General features: G+C 38.5%; 1 protein-coding gene across 1 annotated transcript in view; it reads left to right on the forward strand.

The window, feature by feature from the left end:
- Nucleotides 1-11,497, forward strand: part of Nae1 (NEDD8 activating enzyme E1 subunit 1) — a 29,260-nt gene extending 17,763 nt beyond the window's left edge. The window contains exons 12-20 of the mRNA XM_042700758.1: nt 262-321; nt 415-548; nt 2,459-2,534; nt 3,015-3,054; nt 5,790-5,876; nt 6,204-6,296; nt 8,024-8,138; nt 8,229-8,278; nt 11,258-11,497. Coding sequence (XP_042556692.1) covers nt 262-321; nt 415-548; nt 2,459-2,534; nt 3,015-3,054; nt 5,790-5,876; nt 6,204-6,296; nt 8,024-8,138; nt 8,229-8,278; nt 11,258-11,367 — 765 coding nt within the window. The 3' untranslated portion in view covers nt 11,368-11,497. The remainder of the gene's footprint in view (nt 1-261; nt 322-414; nt 549-2,458; nt 2,535-3,014; nt 3,055-5,789; nt 5,877-6,203; nt 6,297-8,023; nt 8,139-8,228; nt 8,279-11,257) is intronic.
- The last annotated feature ends 2,503 nt before the right edge of the window (nt 11,498-14,000 follow it).

The following is a 14,000-nucleotide window of genomic DNA, read 5'->3' on the forward strand; positions in this document are numbered from 1 at the left end:
GTAATAATACCTTTAGTCTTTGTTCTTCAGATGTAACTATAAAATGGCTTGTTTGTGCTCCTTTTGTAACATTTTCATTTTGTAACATTGTCTTTCCCTATCAACTTTCAGATTCTGATTATAAATAAAACTGAACAAATCAGAAGTTGGTATTTCAATGTACTTTGATACTTCAAAGATATTTTTTGACAAAATAGCACTGAAAGTAAAGATGAGAAAATTCTTTGAATACTAAGTAAATGTTTCATGTTCCTTCATTAGATACCAAGAAGTATTGAAGATATATTTAATGATGACCATTGCATAAATATCACTAAACAGGTAACAATAACAAAAAGTAAAAATAATACTGTTTAACCTTTGGTCAAAATAAAACATCACCACTTAATGGTAATTTTTTCTTTTTTTTTTTAGACTCCACAATTTTGGATTTTAGCTCGTGCCTTAAAGGAATTTGTGGCCAAAGAGGGTCAAGGAAATTTACCTGTTCGAGGCACAATTCCTGATATGATAGCAGATTCAGGCAAATATATAAAACTGCAGAATGTGTAAGTCACTATTTTCAAACCATGTACAACACATTAAAGATAAACATTTCATCAGATGTGAATGAAAGTCTAACTTTATTACTTAAAAATAAGCAAAAGAATTGAATGGACAGGTTTTGGTTTTTTCCTTAGTACATTTATTTTGTAGAAAGTTTTTTTTGTTTGTTTGGTTTTTTTGCCAGTCATGAGGCATGGACTATAGGCCTGGGCACTGTCCCTGAGCTTCTTTTGCTCAAGGCTAGCACTCTACCCCTGAGCCACAGCACCATTTCTGGCTTTTTTTTTTTTTTTTTGTATGTGGTACTGAGGAATCGAACCCCGGGCTTCATGTATGCTAGATAAATACTCTACCACTAAGCCACATTCCCAGCCCCAGAAAGTTTTGTTTCTTTTTTAAACTGAGTGGAAAGTACAGAGTGTTCTCATGTACCCCCTGGAGGTAGATTTTCTTTTTCCTTTCACATATCAAGATAAAACCTGACATTTGATCACTTACTCTGTGCTGTATACTATTCTGTGCATTAATATATAAATACAGTTCACAGCCACTTTAGGCGGGATGCTATTACTGTCCCATTTTACAAATGAAAAAACGATTCCTTTTAGAAAAAGTAATTTATTAAGGGTCAGACAGCTGGTAAACCCAGCTGCAGAGTCTTTACACGTAATTATGACTCTAAGTCTCTGAACTATGTAGTCTTTGATTTTGATTACTTTTTTGTCATTAATCCTTCACGATTTAACTTAGGAGTTCCTAACTATACATAGACATTTGTTATTCAGGCCTGACCCAGATGGACTACTGAAGTAATAGGTCTCTATGGATGTTATCTTTGTGTAGTTGCTACACCGTGTTGATGAATCCAGGCCTGCTGTTGGTGAATCCAGGACTGTTCTCATGGTTTCTACCATGGCTAAATATTGTCACACAGAGATCATAGTCATTGTCTAACAGTCTTGCTTTGTGTCCTACTCTAAGAGTTTTGGTCATCAAAACTAGCTGGATGTTGGTGGCTCATCCCTGTAATTCTAGCTACTGAAGAAGCTGAGATTTGAGGATTGAGATACAGAGCCAGTTGAGGCAGTAAAGTCCATAAGACTCTTATCTCCAATTAACCACCAAAAGGCAGGAAATGGAGCTGTGGCTCAAGTGGTAGAGCACCAGCCTTAAGTGAAAAAGCTAACAGAGAGTACATAGGCCCTGAGTTGAAGCCTCAGAACTGCATAAATGAATGATTGAATGAATAACTAAATAATAAACACTCAAAAAGTCAATTGAGGATAGAAAGAAATAGGACCTTATATAGGAGGTAGTCAGCTCAACACCAATGATTTTTAGAAGGTGAAATGTAAATATACTAAAAGAAAAGTTTTGCATGGATTTGTGGCTGGACAGTTTTGAAGTATTTAACTTTCTATGGACTTGACTTCAGGGAGGTTAAGTCATGTTCTTCGATAACACATTTTCTCAGATCCTCTCTCAGAAACCTGGGTCATAGATCCCGTAAGAAGGTGGGCTTAAGTTGGGTGTTGTTGATTACAGTGGGTTTTAGTGGGCCACAAGTCTGTTACCAACACTGGAAAGATCCTTCAACACCAAGAAGTGCCACTAGCAGCATTTTTCTGCTACCTTTCATTTTGTATGTTCCTAGACCCAGTGTTTTCTCATGAACAATATTTTTGTTTGCTTAAAATTGATCATTTAAATTTTGCTAAATTTAAAAATTGTTCACTGTGGGGGGGAGGATTGGGGGGGGAGGGAGGATGGGAAGGGTAAACAAAGGAGGAGGCTACAATGCTTGATAAGAAATGTACTGACTATCTTGCCCATGTAATTGTAACCCCTCTGTACAATATTTTCACAATTAAAAAAAAAATTGTTCATTGTACTTTTTATTGTTCCTTCCCAGTTACCGTGAAAAAGCAAAGAAAGATGCTGCTGCTGTGGGTAATCATGTTGCTAAACTGCTGCAGTCCATTGGCCAGGCAAGTCACTGGGAATACTTGCCTGACAGTGCATCTCTCCACAGGCCTGGGGGAAACTTGGCAGAAAGAGGTTAGAGAGAGGAGGCGGAGGGGCGGGGGGATGTGCCATCTTGAGGGTGAGTGCTCACTTACCTACCTACTGCGAACTCCTGTTATAAGAAAACAGGTGTTTTGTTTATAGTATGTATTAATTGTATAAACAAAGGAATTTTTAACAGGTGTCATTACGCCTTTTCACACATGTGTATGAAATACTTCAATCCTATTGTTCTTTACACTCTTCTTTCATCGTTCCCCACCCCTCTTGCTGTTTCCCACCCCTAAACAGTCTCCCTGTTTTACACACAAACAGGTATTTTTGAAGTGCTCTACCAGCTCTTCTAGAGAGCCTCCCCATTGCATAGCTATTAGCTTTGTGCTGCACCCTTTGTTCATTGTTTCTTTTGTACAGGAGCAAACCCTGCATTTATCTCTTTACAGGCACCAGAGTCCATTTCAGAAAAAGAATTAAAATTACTTTGTAAGTTCCTTTAAATTAATTTCCTTACTTTGCTTGATAGAATGTGCTACAGGAAATGTTCCCAAGAGTTGTTCTCTTTTTAAAATTCATTTAGTTTATGTGGTACGAAGGAATCGAACTCAGGGCCTCATACATGCTAGTCAAGCACTCTACCACCAAGTCTCATTCCTAACCCATTCCAAGAGTGTTAAATGGCACAACTTTTAATTTTTCAATGGTATAGATATACATCATTGTTATCTAGATGTTTTTTTCCTCTTATAGTAAATAGAGAGGAAGGAAAACACCGAGTGCTGAGTTAGGATCTGAGTATTGACTCCCTTCCTCCACAAATTGACATATCAAAAATAAGTAAATGGAGAGAAAATTTTAATACTGAGTTATATGTAGAATCTATCTATAGTAATGTTAAAAAGTCATAGTTTAATTGAAAATTATCATTTAATACAGAATTATTTGTGGCTTAATAATTTTAAGGGATATTTTTCCTAAAGATCTTGGGTGTCCTCATTCATATGTATATTGACAGTATTTGGTTTAAATACTTATTTTGATCTGTGTTAAAGAACTATAATAGAATTAAGAATTTGCCTTCTAGTTTCAGGAGGCCAGGCATTCTGGGATCTTCTCTATAATTTTTTAGTAGGTCAAAAGCATTTTAAGAGTCAGTTGCAAAATAATAAAAATCTGTTTTACATGCTGTTCCTATATATCCTGCCCATATTTCCTAAAGAAGTTTATATTTTGCACGTTCGCCCTCCTTTACATAGATTTATGACTTTTTCTCAGTGCCTGTGTCGGTTCATTTTAATGTTTTGTTTCACTAATCTTGTGCCTTGTATTTGTATTAGCATTTGTTTTATTGAATTTTATGATACTGGATTAAAAGCTATTTTGATGTATGTTTGAAAATTGCTATAATAGGAAATTTCTTTTAAAAACTGTCTTGGCAATATTGGGGTTTAATTGAGGGCCTCACATTTACATAGCAAATGTTCTACCTCTTTTTTTGGCGGGGGTGGGGGTGGGGGTGGGGAGGGGTGTCAGTCATGAGACTTGAACCTCTGGGCCTGGGCACTGTCCCTGAGATCTTTCGCTCAAGGCTAGTGCTCTACCACTTTGAACCACAGCTCCACTTTGGTTTTCTGCTGGTTAATTGGAGATAAGAGTCTCATGGACTTCCTGCTGACTGGTTTTGAACCATGATCCTCAGATCTGAGCTTCTTGAGTAGCTGAGATTGCAGGCATGAACCACCGCACCAGGCCTATTATATCTCTTGAACCAAGCCCCACAGTCATTTTTGGCTTTCATTATTTTTCAAAGCCTTTTTTTTTTTTTTTTTTTGTCAGTTGTAGAGCTTGAACTCTGGGCCTGGGCGTACTTTTTTTTTGGGGGGGGGGGGGGCGCGTCTGGTCGTGGGGTCTGAACTCTGGGACTGAGTGCTGTCCCTCAGCTCTTCAGCTCAAGGCTAGTGCTCTACCACTTGAGCCACAGTACCACTTCCGGCTTTTTCTGCTTATGTGGTGCTGAGGAATCGAACCCAGGGCCTCATGCATGCAAGGCAAGCGCTCTACCACTGAGCCACCTTCCCAGCCCTGCTTTCATTATTTTTCAAATAGGGTTTCATGCTTTTTGCCCCAGAGCTAGCTTCAGACTGATCCTCCTACCTACATTTCCTGTTTATCCTGGATTACAACATGTGCTACCACATCTGGCTTATTTATTGAGATGTAGTCTCCCTAAATTTTACCCCGGGTTGGCCTCGAACCTGATTCTCCAATAGCTAAGATTATAGTTGTGAGCCAACATCTAGTTCAGAGTTGTCTTTTTATAAAAAAAAAAAGAAAAGTCTTCCAAGCCAGGTACTACTACTGCCTCATGCTTGTAATCCTAACTACTTATGAGACTGAGATCTGAGGGTCATGTTTGGAGCCAGCCTGGGCATAAAACTCTTGTGAAATTCTTTTTTTTTTTTTTTTTTTGGGTCCGGTTGTGGGGCCTGAACTCTGGGCCTGGGCGCTGTCCCTCAGCTCTTCAGCTCAAGGCTAGCGCTCTACCACTTGAGCCACAGCGCCACTTCCGGCTTTTTTCTTTTTGCTTATATGGTGCTGAGGAATCGAACCCAGGGCCTCAGGCTTGCAAGGCAAGCGCTCTACCACTGAGCCACCTTCCCAGCCCTCTTGTGAAATTCTTATCTCCGATTAACCACCAAAAAAGCGGGTAGTGGGGCTATGGCTCAAGTGATAGAATACTAGCTTTGAGCAAAAAAGCTCAGAGACAGCACCCAGAGTTCAAGCCCCAGGAGCAGCATGAAGAAAAAAGCTTACCAAAAGAACATTATGTGAGTTTTCTTTTAAGACTATTTGTCAATAATAATAGTAGTAATTGAGCTATATCGGGCATTGTGCTAGGAATTTACTTTATGTAGTTGTCACATTTGATCCATAGAACAACTCTCTAAACAGTATTATCCTCATTTTACAAATTAAGAATGGGCTCAGAGAAGTGTTGCCACCTTCTTACTCAGTGCTGAATTGCTGTCCTAAGGATATGAATTTATGATGACTTGTATTCTACTACCTTCTCTACTATCCATTAGCACCTATTGGAAGGCTTTTCTTCATATTCCCATGTTTGTGAAGGGGACATACAAAATTTCCTATTAAAGTAGCCTGTAATTCAGAATATTCACCTGTCACAACCATTATTTCCATTAAGTCTTTCCTATGTGCAGGCAGCAATTCTGCATTTCTTCGAGTTGTAAGATGCCGATCCTTATCTGAAGAATATAGTGTGGATACAATTAACAAGGACGAAATTAGTAAGTATAATAATCTGATGCTAGGCTAAAAAATGTATTTCATGTATAAAAGAGTATATGGTGATGATTTTTTAAATAGTGTAAACATATTCCATTTTTTCTATAAACCCAAGTAATAATATGGATATTAAACTTAAACACAAAGTCATATTTAGGTAAATGTATTTTCCCATATTTTATTATTACTTACCATTTTCTACTTTATTGTCACAAAATATCTATTTTTGAGGAAATACTGTTTTGTGTCCTGAAACTTAGATTCAGGGTTAGGGCATTATTATTTGTATGTTGCAAATCATGTAAAATATACTCTTTTTTTTCTTTCAGTTTCCAACATGGACAATCCAGATAATGAGATAGTATTGTACTTAATGTTACGGGCTGTTGATAGATTTTATAAACAACATGGTAGATATCCAGGTAAAATTAGAAAGTTGATAAAGTAAAATCGTCAATAAACACTTGAAATGGGACCTTAGTGTTCTCTGGATAGTACAGCGTTACTTGAATGTCACATTGTAAACAAACTGTACCTCATTTACCCAAGGGGAACTATTGTGTCCTTTAAGTATTACTATTTGCAAATAGTGTTTGATTCTAAACTATTAGAGAAGAATGTTGGTTGAAAACATACAGAAACCTTTTTTTTCTGATTTCCATAGTTTACTTCTCAATTCATGCTGAGTTTTGTTTTTATTTTTGGTCATTGGGGTTTGTACTCAGGGCCTGAGTTTTTTGTGCTCAAAACTAGCACTCTACCACTTAAGCCACAGCTTCGCTTCCAGTTCCTGGTGGTTAATTGGAGAGAAGAGTTTCATGGACTTTAATGCCCAGGCTGGCTTTGAACAGAGATCCTCAGATCTCAGCCTCATAGTGGCTAGGATAACTGGTGTGAGCCACCAGTGCCTGGCTCATGCTGAGTTTTATGTAGTGAAACAGGAAAACTATGAGAAGTATTCCAGTGACTTCTGAACTCTAAAATGAAGATTCCTGGATTTCTTTGTTTAATATTTTTTGTTGTCTGAATAATTTAAGTAATAACCTGCCAAACTACAGAGAGTTTACAAATGTGATATTTGTAGAATTAGCATAATCTTAAAGATCTACAATTGCTCAAAAAATTTTGTTGTTGATAATTTTATTGGTTGAGGTAGAGCCTTTTGAACATTTTTTGCCTAGGCTTGCCTTGAACCCACATCCTTCCAATCTCAGCCTCCCTAATAGCTAGGATTATAGGTAAAAATCAGTGCTCCTAGCTTGATTTTTTAAAAATATATTACCTAAATATTGTTATATTTCTTTATTAGTAATAATAGTAGCTTACCTTTGGTGGCATTATTAATTATTAAGAATTTTAGGGGATCTGGATTATAGTGTAGTGGTAGAATGCTTGACTAGCACTTATGAGGAACCTAGGTTTGATCCCAAGTACAGAGAAAAAAATATAAACACAAAATATTTTTTTAAAAAAGCCTTCTTCAACTTTTATGAGCTAACACACACACACATATCTGTGTCTTAATTTTTTCATCTTTACATCATGAGAATAATACCAACTTCATAGGATTGAATAAATGAACAAATTTAAAGAACTGTCCAGCATCTGCCAGAGTACAGTAAATATTGTATATTATAGCTTCATGTCTCAGTATCATTTACACACCTAGAAATGGATAATAAAGATTACTTTTTTAAATGGAAGGTATAAATAGGACATTTTTATTCAGTTCTTTTATCAAATAATTGTTCAGCATGAACTTTGTGCCAGATCTATTACTCTTTTGGACACTGGGAAGAAAACAAAGACTTACTGGACAAAGACTTACTGAATTTTAGTTTCTAATAATTTTTAGTCTTTTTTGTCATAGAAGAAAATAAACAGTTAATTTTATCACTTAATTATCATTTATAATTAAAATGATCAACAATAAAAATGTTCTGAGCAACTATAGATCTTTTAAGATTTATGCTATCTATAAATAGTATGTGCAAATGTTGGTTTTATACTGTGTTGTTTTTGTTCTTTAGTTTCAGACCTTACCATTTGACTAGATTGTGTGAAGCTAGACTAAGTAAAGGAATTAGCCATTAATTTTGAATTACATATTTATTTTAATGAAAGTTAACATATATTTACTTTTTTTCAGGGATATATAGCTATCAGATTGAAGAAGATATAGGAAAGTTGAAGTCCTGTCTCACTAGCTTCCTTCAGGAATATGGGTTATCTGTAATGGTAAAGGATGATTACATTCATGAATTGTGAGTATTCTTCAAGACTTCTAGAAGATAATATAGTACCCTGTCTGCTGTAAGGCTAATGTAAGTTTATGTTCCTATCCTTTCCTGTAGTTGCCGATATGGAGCTGCTGAACCACACACCATTGCTGCATTCTTGGGGGGTGAGTTCCATAGATGAGAGACTTATCTGTTGGTTCATGTACTGTTATTTATTTGTTTGTTTATTTATTTTATTGCTGATATGCTGGGCCTGGGTTTTAACTCAGGGTCTGGGTGCTGTCCCTGAGCTTTTTTTTTTTTTCCCTGCAAGGCTAGCTAGCACTCTACTTGAGCTACAGCACTACAGACTTTTCCTGCCCAGGCCAGCTTTTTTTTTTTTGCCAGTCTTGAGGCTTGAACTCAAGGCTTAGGCACTGTCCTTGAGCTTCTTTTGCTCAAGGCTAACACTCTACTATTTGAGCCACAGTGCCACTTCCAGCTTTTTCTGTTTATGTGGCGCTTAGGAATCAAACCCAGGGCTTCATGAATGCTAGGCAAACACTCTACCAGTAAGCCACCTTCCCAGAAAAACTGGCTTTGAACTGCAACCCTCAGATCTTAGCCTCCTATATAGCTAGGATTCTAGACATGAACTACTGGTGCCCAGCCAGTTAATACTTTAATAAGTAGTTTTCTTTTCTTTTTTGGAGGTGCCAATTCTGGGGCTTGAATTTTGGTCCTGGGTGCTGTCCCTGAGCTTCTTTTGCTCAAGGCTAGAGTTTTATCACTCTGCTGAAGCAGGGTTTTTTGGTAGATTTAGTGGAGATAAGAGTCTCACAAAATTTCCTGCCTGTGTTGGTTTCAAATGGTGATCCTCAGGTCCAGCCTCCTGATTACCTGGGATTCTAGGCATGAGCCCTGGCATCTGGCCAAGTTTTTGTTTTCTTCACTCTTCTAATTAGAGAAGTCAGTGAAGTTTAGATTATTCTGTAACCCACCATATACTGGTCTTCCTACCTTCTGTCTCTCCCATTGCCATTCGTCTAGAGCTCTTAAAGAATCACTGAATCCTTCTAAATCATAGTTTTGGTCATGTCTCTTACTGAACCTCTATACCACTCAGTGTCACTCTCACTTTCTCCTGCCCCAATTCCCTCAGAATTAATCTAGAGTCCTTAGGAGCTTGACATTAAAGATCCAATAAACTTGTTTTTTCTTCTGGGACATGCCTTTTAGTTCTTCGCTCCTAGATCTTTGCTCCTTTGGGCCCATTAGCCTTAAAAAAAAATCTTATCTGCATGTCCAAAATTTAGCTTTTTCAAGGACCAATTCAGAAATGCCTCTCCCCCTCCACCCTAAAAACTCCTCTTATCTCTTCTCTCTTCTCCTTGACTTCCTGCCTACTCTTGAGTCAGTTCAGGCTACTGTATCATAGTACCATAGTACCTTACAAACTATAGAAATTACTCACAGTCCTTGGAGTCTGAGATCAGGATGTCCACCATGTCTCACAAGAGAACCTCTAGTATTTCCTTTATAAGAGCACTAATGGGTTCATGAAGACTTCACAACCTCTTGATTTAATTACCTTCCAGAAGCCCACCTCCTAATACCATTCTGTTGTTGGATTAAGATTTCAGCATATTCATTGGGAAGGGAACATGAGTATTCAGTCCATAATACCCTCCAAAAAATCCCTTTACTCTCCTAGTATGATCTCTTACAACCTAAGTTATTTGCTTGTGACATATTCCTTCTGGATAATTAATACTTTGAAGGCAGATCCAAGTTTAATATTTAAAGTAGTCAAGATGCAAATAATTGATAAGCTTGAAGAAACTTCTAGCAAACCCAAATTAAAGCCTGAATCTGAAGATTTTCTATTTCTGTGGGGGTTTTGTTTGTTTTGTTGGTTATGGGGCTTGAACTCAGGGCCTGGGTGCTATGAGCTCTTTTGCTCAAGGCTAGTGCTGTACCATTTTGAGCCACAGCTACATTTCCAGCTTACCGGTGGTTAATTGAAGATAAGAGTCTCATGGGCCAGGTACTGATGGCTCATGCCTAGCTACTCAGGAGGCTGAGATCTGAGGATCTCAGTTCTCAGTCTTTGAAACTCTTATCTTGATTAATCAGAAAAAGCTGGAAGTGGTGCTGTGGCTCAAGTGGTAGAGCACTTTCCTTGAGCACAAAGAGGCTCAAGGACAATGAGGACCCAGGATGTGGGGGGGGGGGGGGGTCTCATGGACATTCTTACCCTGAACTACAATCCTCAGATCTCAGCTTCCTGAGTAGCTAGGATTACAAGCGTGAGCTATCAGTGCCTAGCTTTTCATTTCTTTTTAAAAATTTAACTTCTGTGTATTTTATAATCATTTGTGTTTTTTTGTTTATATATTTATTTTTGCCATACTGAGGCTTGAACTTAGGGCCTCACGCTGTCTGTCCCTTGGCTTTTTCACTCAAGGCTGACATTCTACCACTTGAGCCAATTCCTTTGTAATCATTTTGAATACTGCCATTTTATCACCTCACTTCCTTCAGGGTTACTTTAAATGCTGTCATGGGTCATCCCTGGCTTTCCTACTTAAAACTGTGCCCTTCTTTTGGGCTCATATGTCTCTCCTTACTTTTTCTCCTTAGCACTTAGGGTCTTTTGACATACTATACATTTTATTTATCTGTAAATTATCTCTTTCTTCTGCTGCTAAAATGTAAGATGTATGAGAGCAAGAATCAGATCTTTTTGCCTTTGTTCCCTATTGTATACTTGGTACTGAAACATGATTATTGTTAACCTAGCTACAGAGGAAACACAATGGTTGGGTAGAGTGCTACGTCATCCCCAGCAACTCAGGGAAGGACAAGTGGGAGGATTGCAGCTTAAGCCAGCACTGTCAGAAAGCAAAACTCTACTTCAACAATAACCAATGCAAAAAAAAGGGCTAGAGGCATGGCTCAAGTGGCTGAGTGCCTGCCTAGGAAGTAGGAGTCTCTAAATTTAATCCTCCCTCCCCCACAAAAAAAAATGTACTTTTTTTGTTTCAATAAGACTTAGTGAGCTCTGTTTTGCATTTCTTTTAAATATCTTTGCTTTTGCTTTATGGAATTGAGTTTTATTTAACTCTTGAAATTTACTCTTTTCAAATGTTTTCTTTTTGCAGGAGCTGCTGCTCAAGAGGTTATCAAAATAATCACCAAGCAGTTTGTAATTTTTAATAATACTTATATTTATAGTGGCATGTCCCAAACTTCAGCAACTTTCCAGTTATAGAATAAGCACCCTGTGCAGTGTGGTAATGATTGAAACTTTAATTGCTTCCAGATCACGCTCTACACTGTACAGTTCTGCTGAAGGAGAGCTGTTAAATTGTTTCCTCAATAAACGTTTTTCTCATTTGTAATGTGGTCTTACTCTTTGGAACAGAGAGAGAAAGGAATCATCTTCCTAAGAATAAAGCTACTCATGAAATTCAGTTCATTCATGATGCTTTGCTACTTCACTTATCATAAAATGCATGTTTCATTAGAAATAGTTTTAGTTTTTTTAAGTAGTGAATATAAACCACATATGGACTCTAGCTGTAGACAATTTAAGACTAGTATTATTTGTTAAAACAGATTTAAAAAGAGACATTTCAGGATGTAGGTTTTTTTTTTTTTGTTTTTGGCTAGTCCTGGGACTTGAACTCAGGGCCTGAGCACTGTCCCTGGGCTGCTTTTGTTCAAAACTAGCACTCTACCACTTGAGCCACAGAGCCACTTCTGGCTTTTTTTTTGGGAGGGGGGGTCATTTGTGGGGCTTGAACTCTGGCTTGGGCGCTATTCCTGAGCTCTTCAGCTCAAGGAGAGTGCTCTACCACAGCACCACTTCCGGTTTTTGAGTGGTTTATTGGAGATAAGAATCTCATCGACTTTCCTGCCCAGGCTGGCTTTGAACCCAGGTCCTCAGATCTCAGCCTCCTGAGTAGCTAGGATTATAGGCATGAGCCACTGGAACCCGGCTACTTCTTGCTTTTTCTATTTGTTTGGTACTGAAGAATTGAACCCAGGGCTTCATGCATGCTAGGCAAGTACCCTACCACTAAGCCACATCCCCTGCCCAGGATGTAGTTAGTTTTATTAGAAAACAAAGCTATCACCTTGTATATAGTGTCATTGTAATCAAAGTAATAGTACAGGTTTTGATGCCTATACTTTTATGTTATTAAAAGTTTTATAGGGTCATCTTGTCCATATTACTTTTTTTTATGGTCCTGACTTTGAACAGTCATTTGTTAAGCAGACACTCCACTACTGGACCCATGCTTTCAGCGCTATTTGCTTTTAGGTTCTTTTTAGGTAGGGTATTGCTATTTGTTCTGGCTGGCCTCGGACTATAATTATACTACCTATTCCATGTTGCTGGGGCCACAACTCTGTGCCACCATGCTCAGTTTGATTGATTGATATGTTAACTTTTTGATTGATGTTGATTGGTATGCTAACTTTTTGCACAAGGTAGTGTCAAACTGTGATCTTCCCTATCTCTGCCAAGTAGCTGAAATGACAGTCAAGAGTTCCTGTTTACATATAATCCTTTCTCTTTTTTTCTTTTTTTTCTTTCTTCCTTTTTTTTTTTTTTTCTGTTGTTGTTGGTTGTGGCGCTTGAACTCAGGGCCTGGACACTATCCCTGAGCTCTTCTGCTTAAGGCTAGTGCCCTACCACTTTGAGCCTCAGCACTATTTCTGGTTGATAAGAATTACCTGAATTTTCCTGCCAGGACTTTGAATGGTGATCCTCAGATCTCAACCTCCTGAGTAGCTAGGATTACAGATGTGAGCCACCACTGCCCAGCTCTACATCTCTTTTTTGTTGGTGGTGGTGGGGCTTGAACTCTGGGCCTAGGCACTGTCCCTTAACAATTCAGCTCAAGACTAGCACTCTACCACTTGAGCCACAGCACCACTTCAGGTTTTTTGGTGGTTTATTGGAGAGAAGAGTTTCATGGGCTTTCCTGCCCGGGCTGGCTTTGAACCATGATCCTCAGATCTCAGCCTCCTGAGTAGCAAGGATCACAGGTGTTAGTCACGAGCACCTGGCTAAATTTCATATCTTACTGGTAAGAGTGCTTGCCTAGCATGCATGAAGCCCTGGGTTTGATTCCTCAGTACCACATAAACAGAAAAGGTCTGAAGTGGCACTGTGGTTCAAGTGATAGAGTGCTAGCCTTGAGCAAAAGAAGCTCAGGGACAGTGCCCAGGCCCTGAGTTCAAGCCCCAGGACTGGCACCAAATATAAAGTTATTTTGAACCTTGTGTAATAGGAGATGCTTGTTATCCTAGCACTTAGGATTCTGAGGCAGGAGGGTTTTGAATTCCAGGCCAGCCTGAAATACATGATAGACCCTGTCACAGAAAACCAAAATAATAGTGTTAATAATCACTTTTAACTAACAGTGACTACTAGCATGTTAGTGTGAGAATCTTGACTTGGAATCCAGAAGCCTAGTTTCTGACTTTTTATATGGCTGAGGAGGTGTTAAAATGACTCTTAGTACTTCAAGGTCCCTAAACTGACTAGAGTCACTTTCTTGAGGCTAGAACCACCTGAATGACTTTGCCAACGTTGGTGCTTCACAGGGATCTGGTTTCCTAAAACCCCAATGGTCAAGGCCTTGGTTAGCTGTTCATATCAACTGACCTTTCCCACTGCAGGCACTACCTCTCAACCCTGTGGTGGAGTGGATTTTGTTAGAAAGGAAGTAGGACAGGACCCTATAGGTAAGATGTGGCATTGACCTCATTTGAGACCCTGAAGTACTACCAGACCTGTGGTCTAGAGAGGGAAGTGTGCCTAGGTTGAGCTGAGGTCACTCGGCAGGGCAAAACGGGATGCTCAAGGCAAAGAAAGAATTCCTGGATACT

This window comes from Dipodomys spectabilis, unplaced genomic scaffold (assembly GCF_019054845.1).
Source record: "Dipodomys spectabilis isolate Male_0828 unplaced genomic scaffold, ASM1905484v1 ptg000273l, whole genome shotgun sequence".
Taxonomy (NCBI): Eukaryota; Metazoa; Chordata; class Mammalia; order Rodentia; family Heteromyidae; genus Dipodomys; species Dipodomys spectabilis.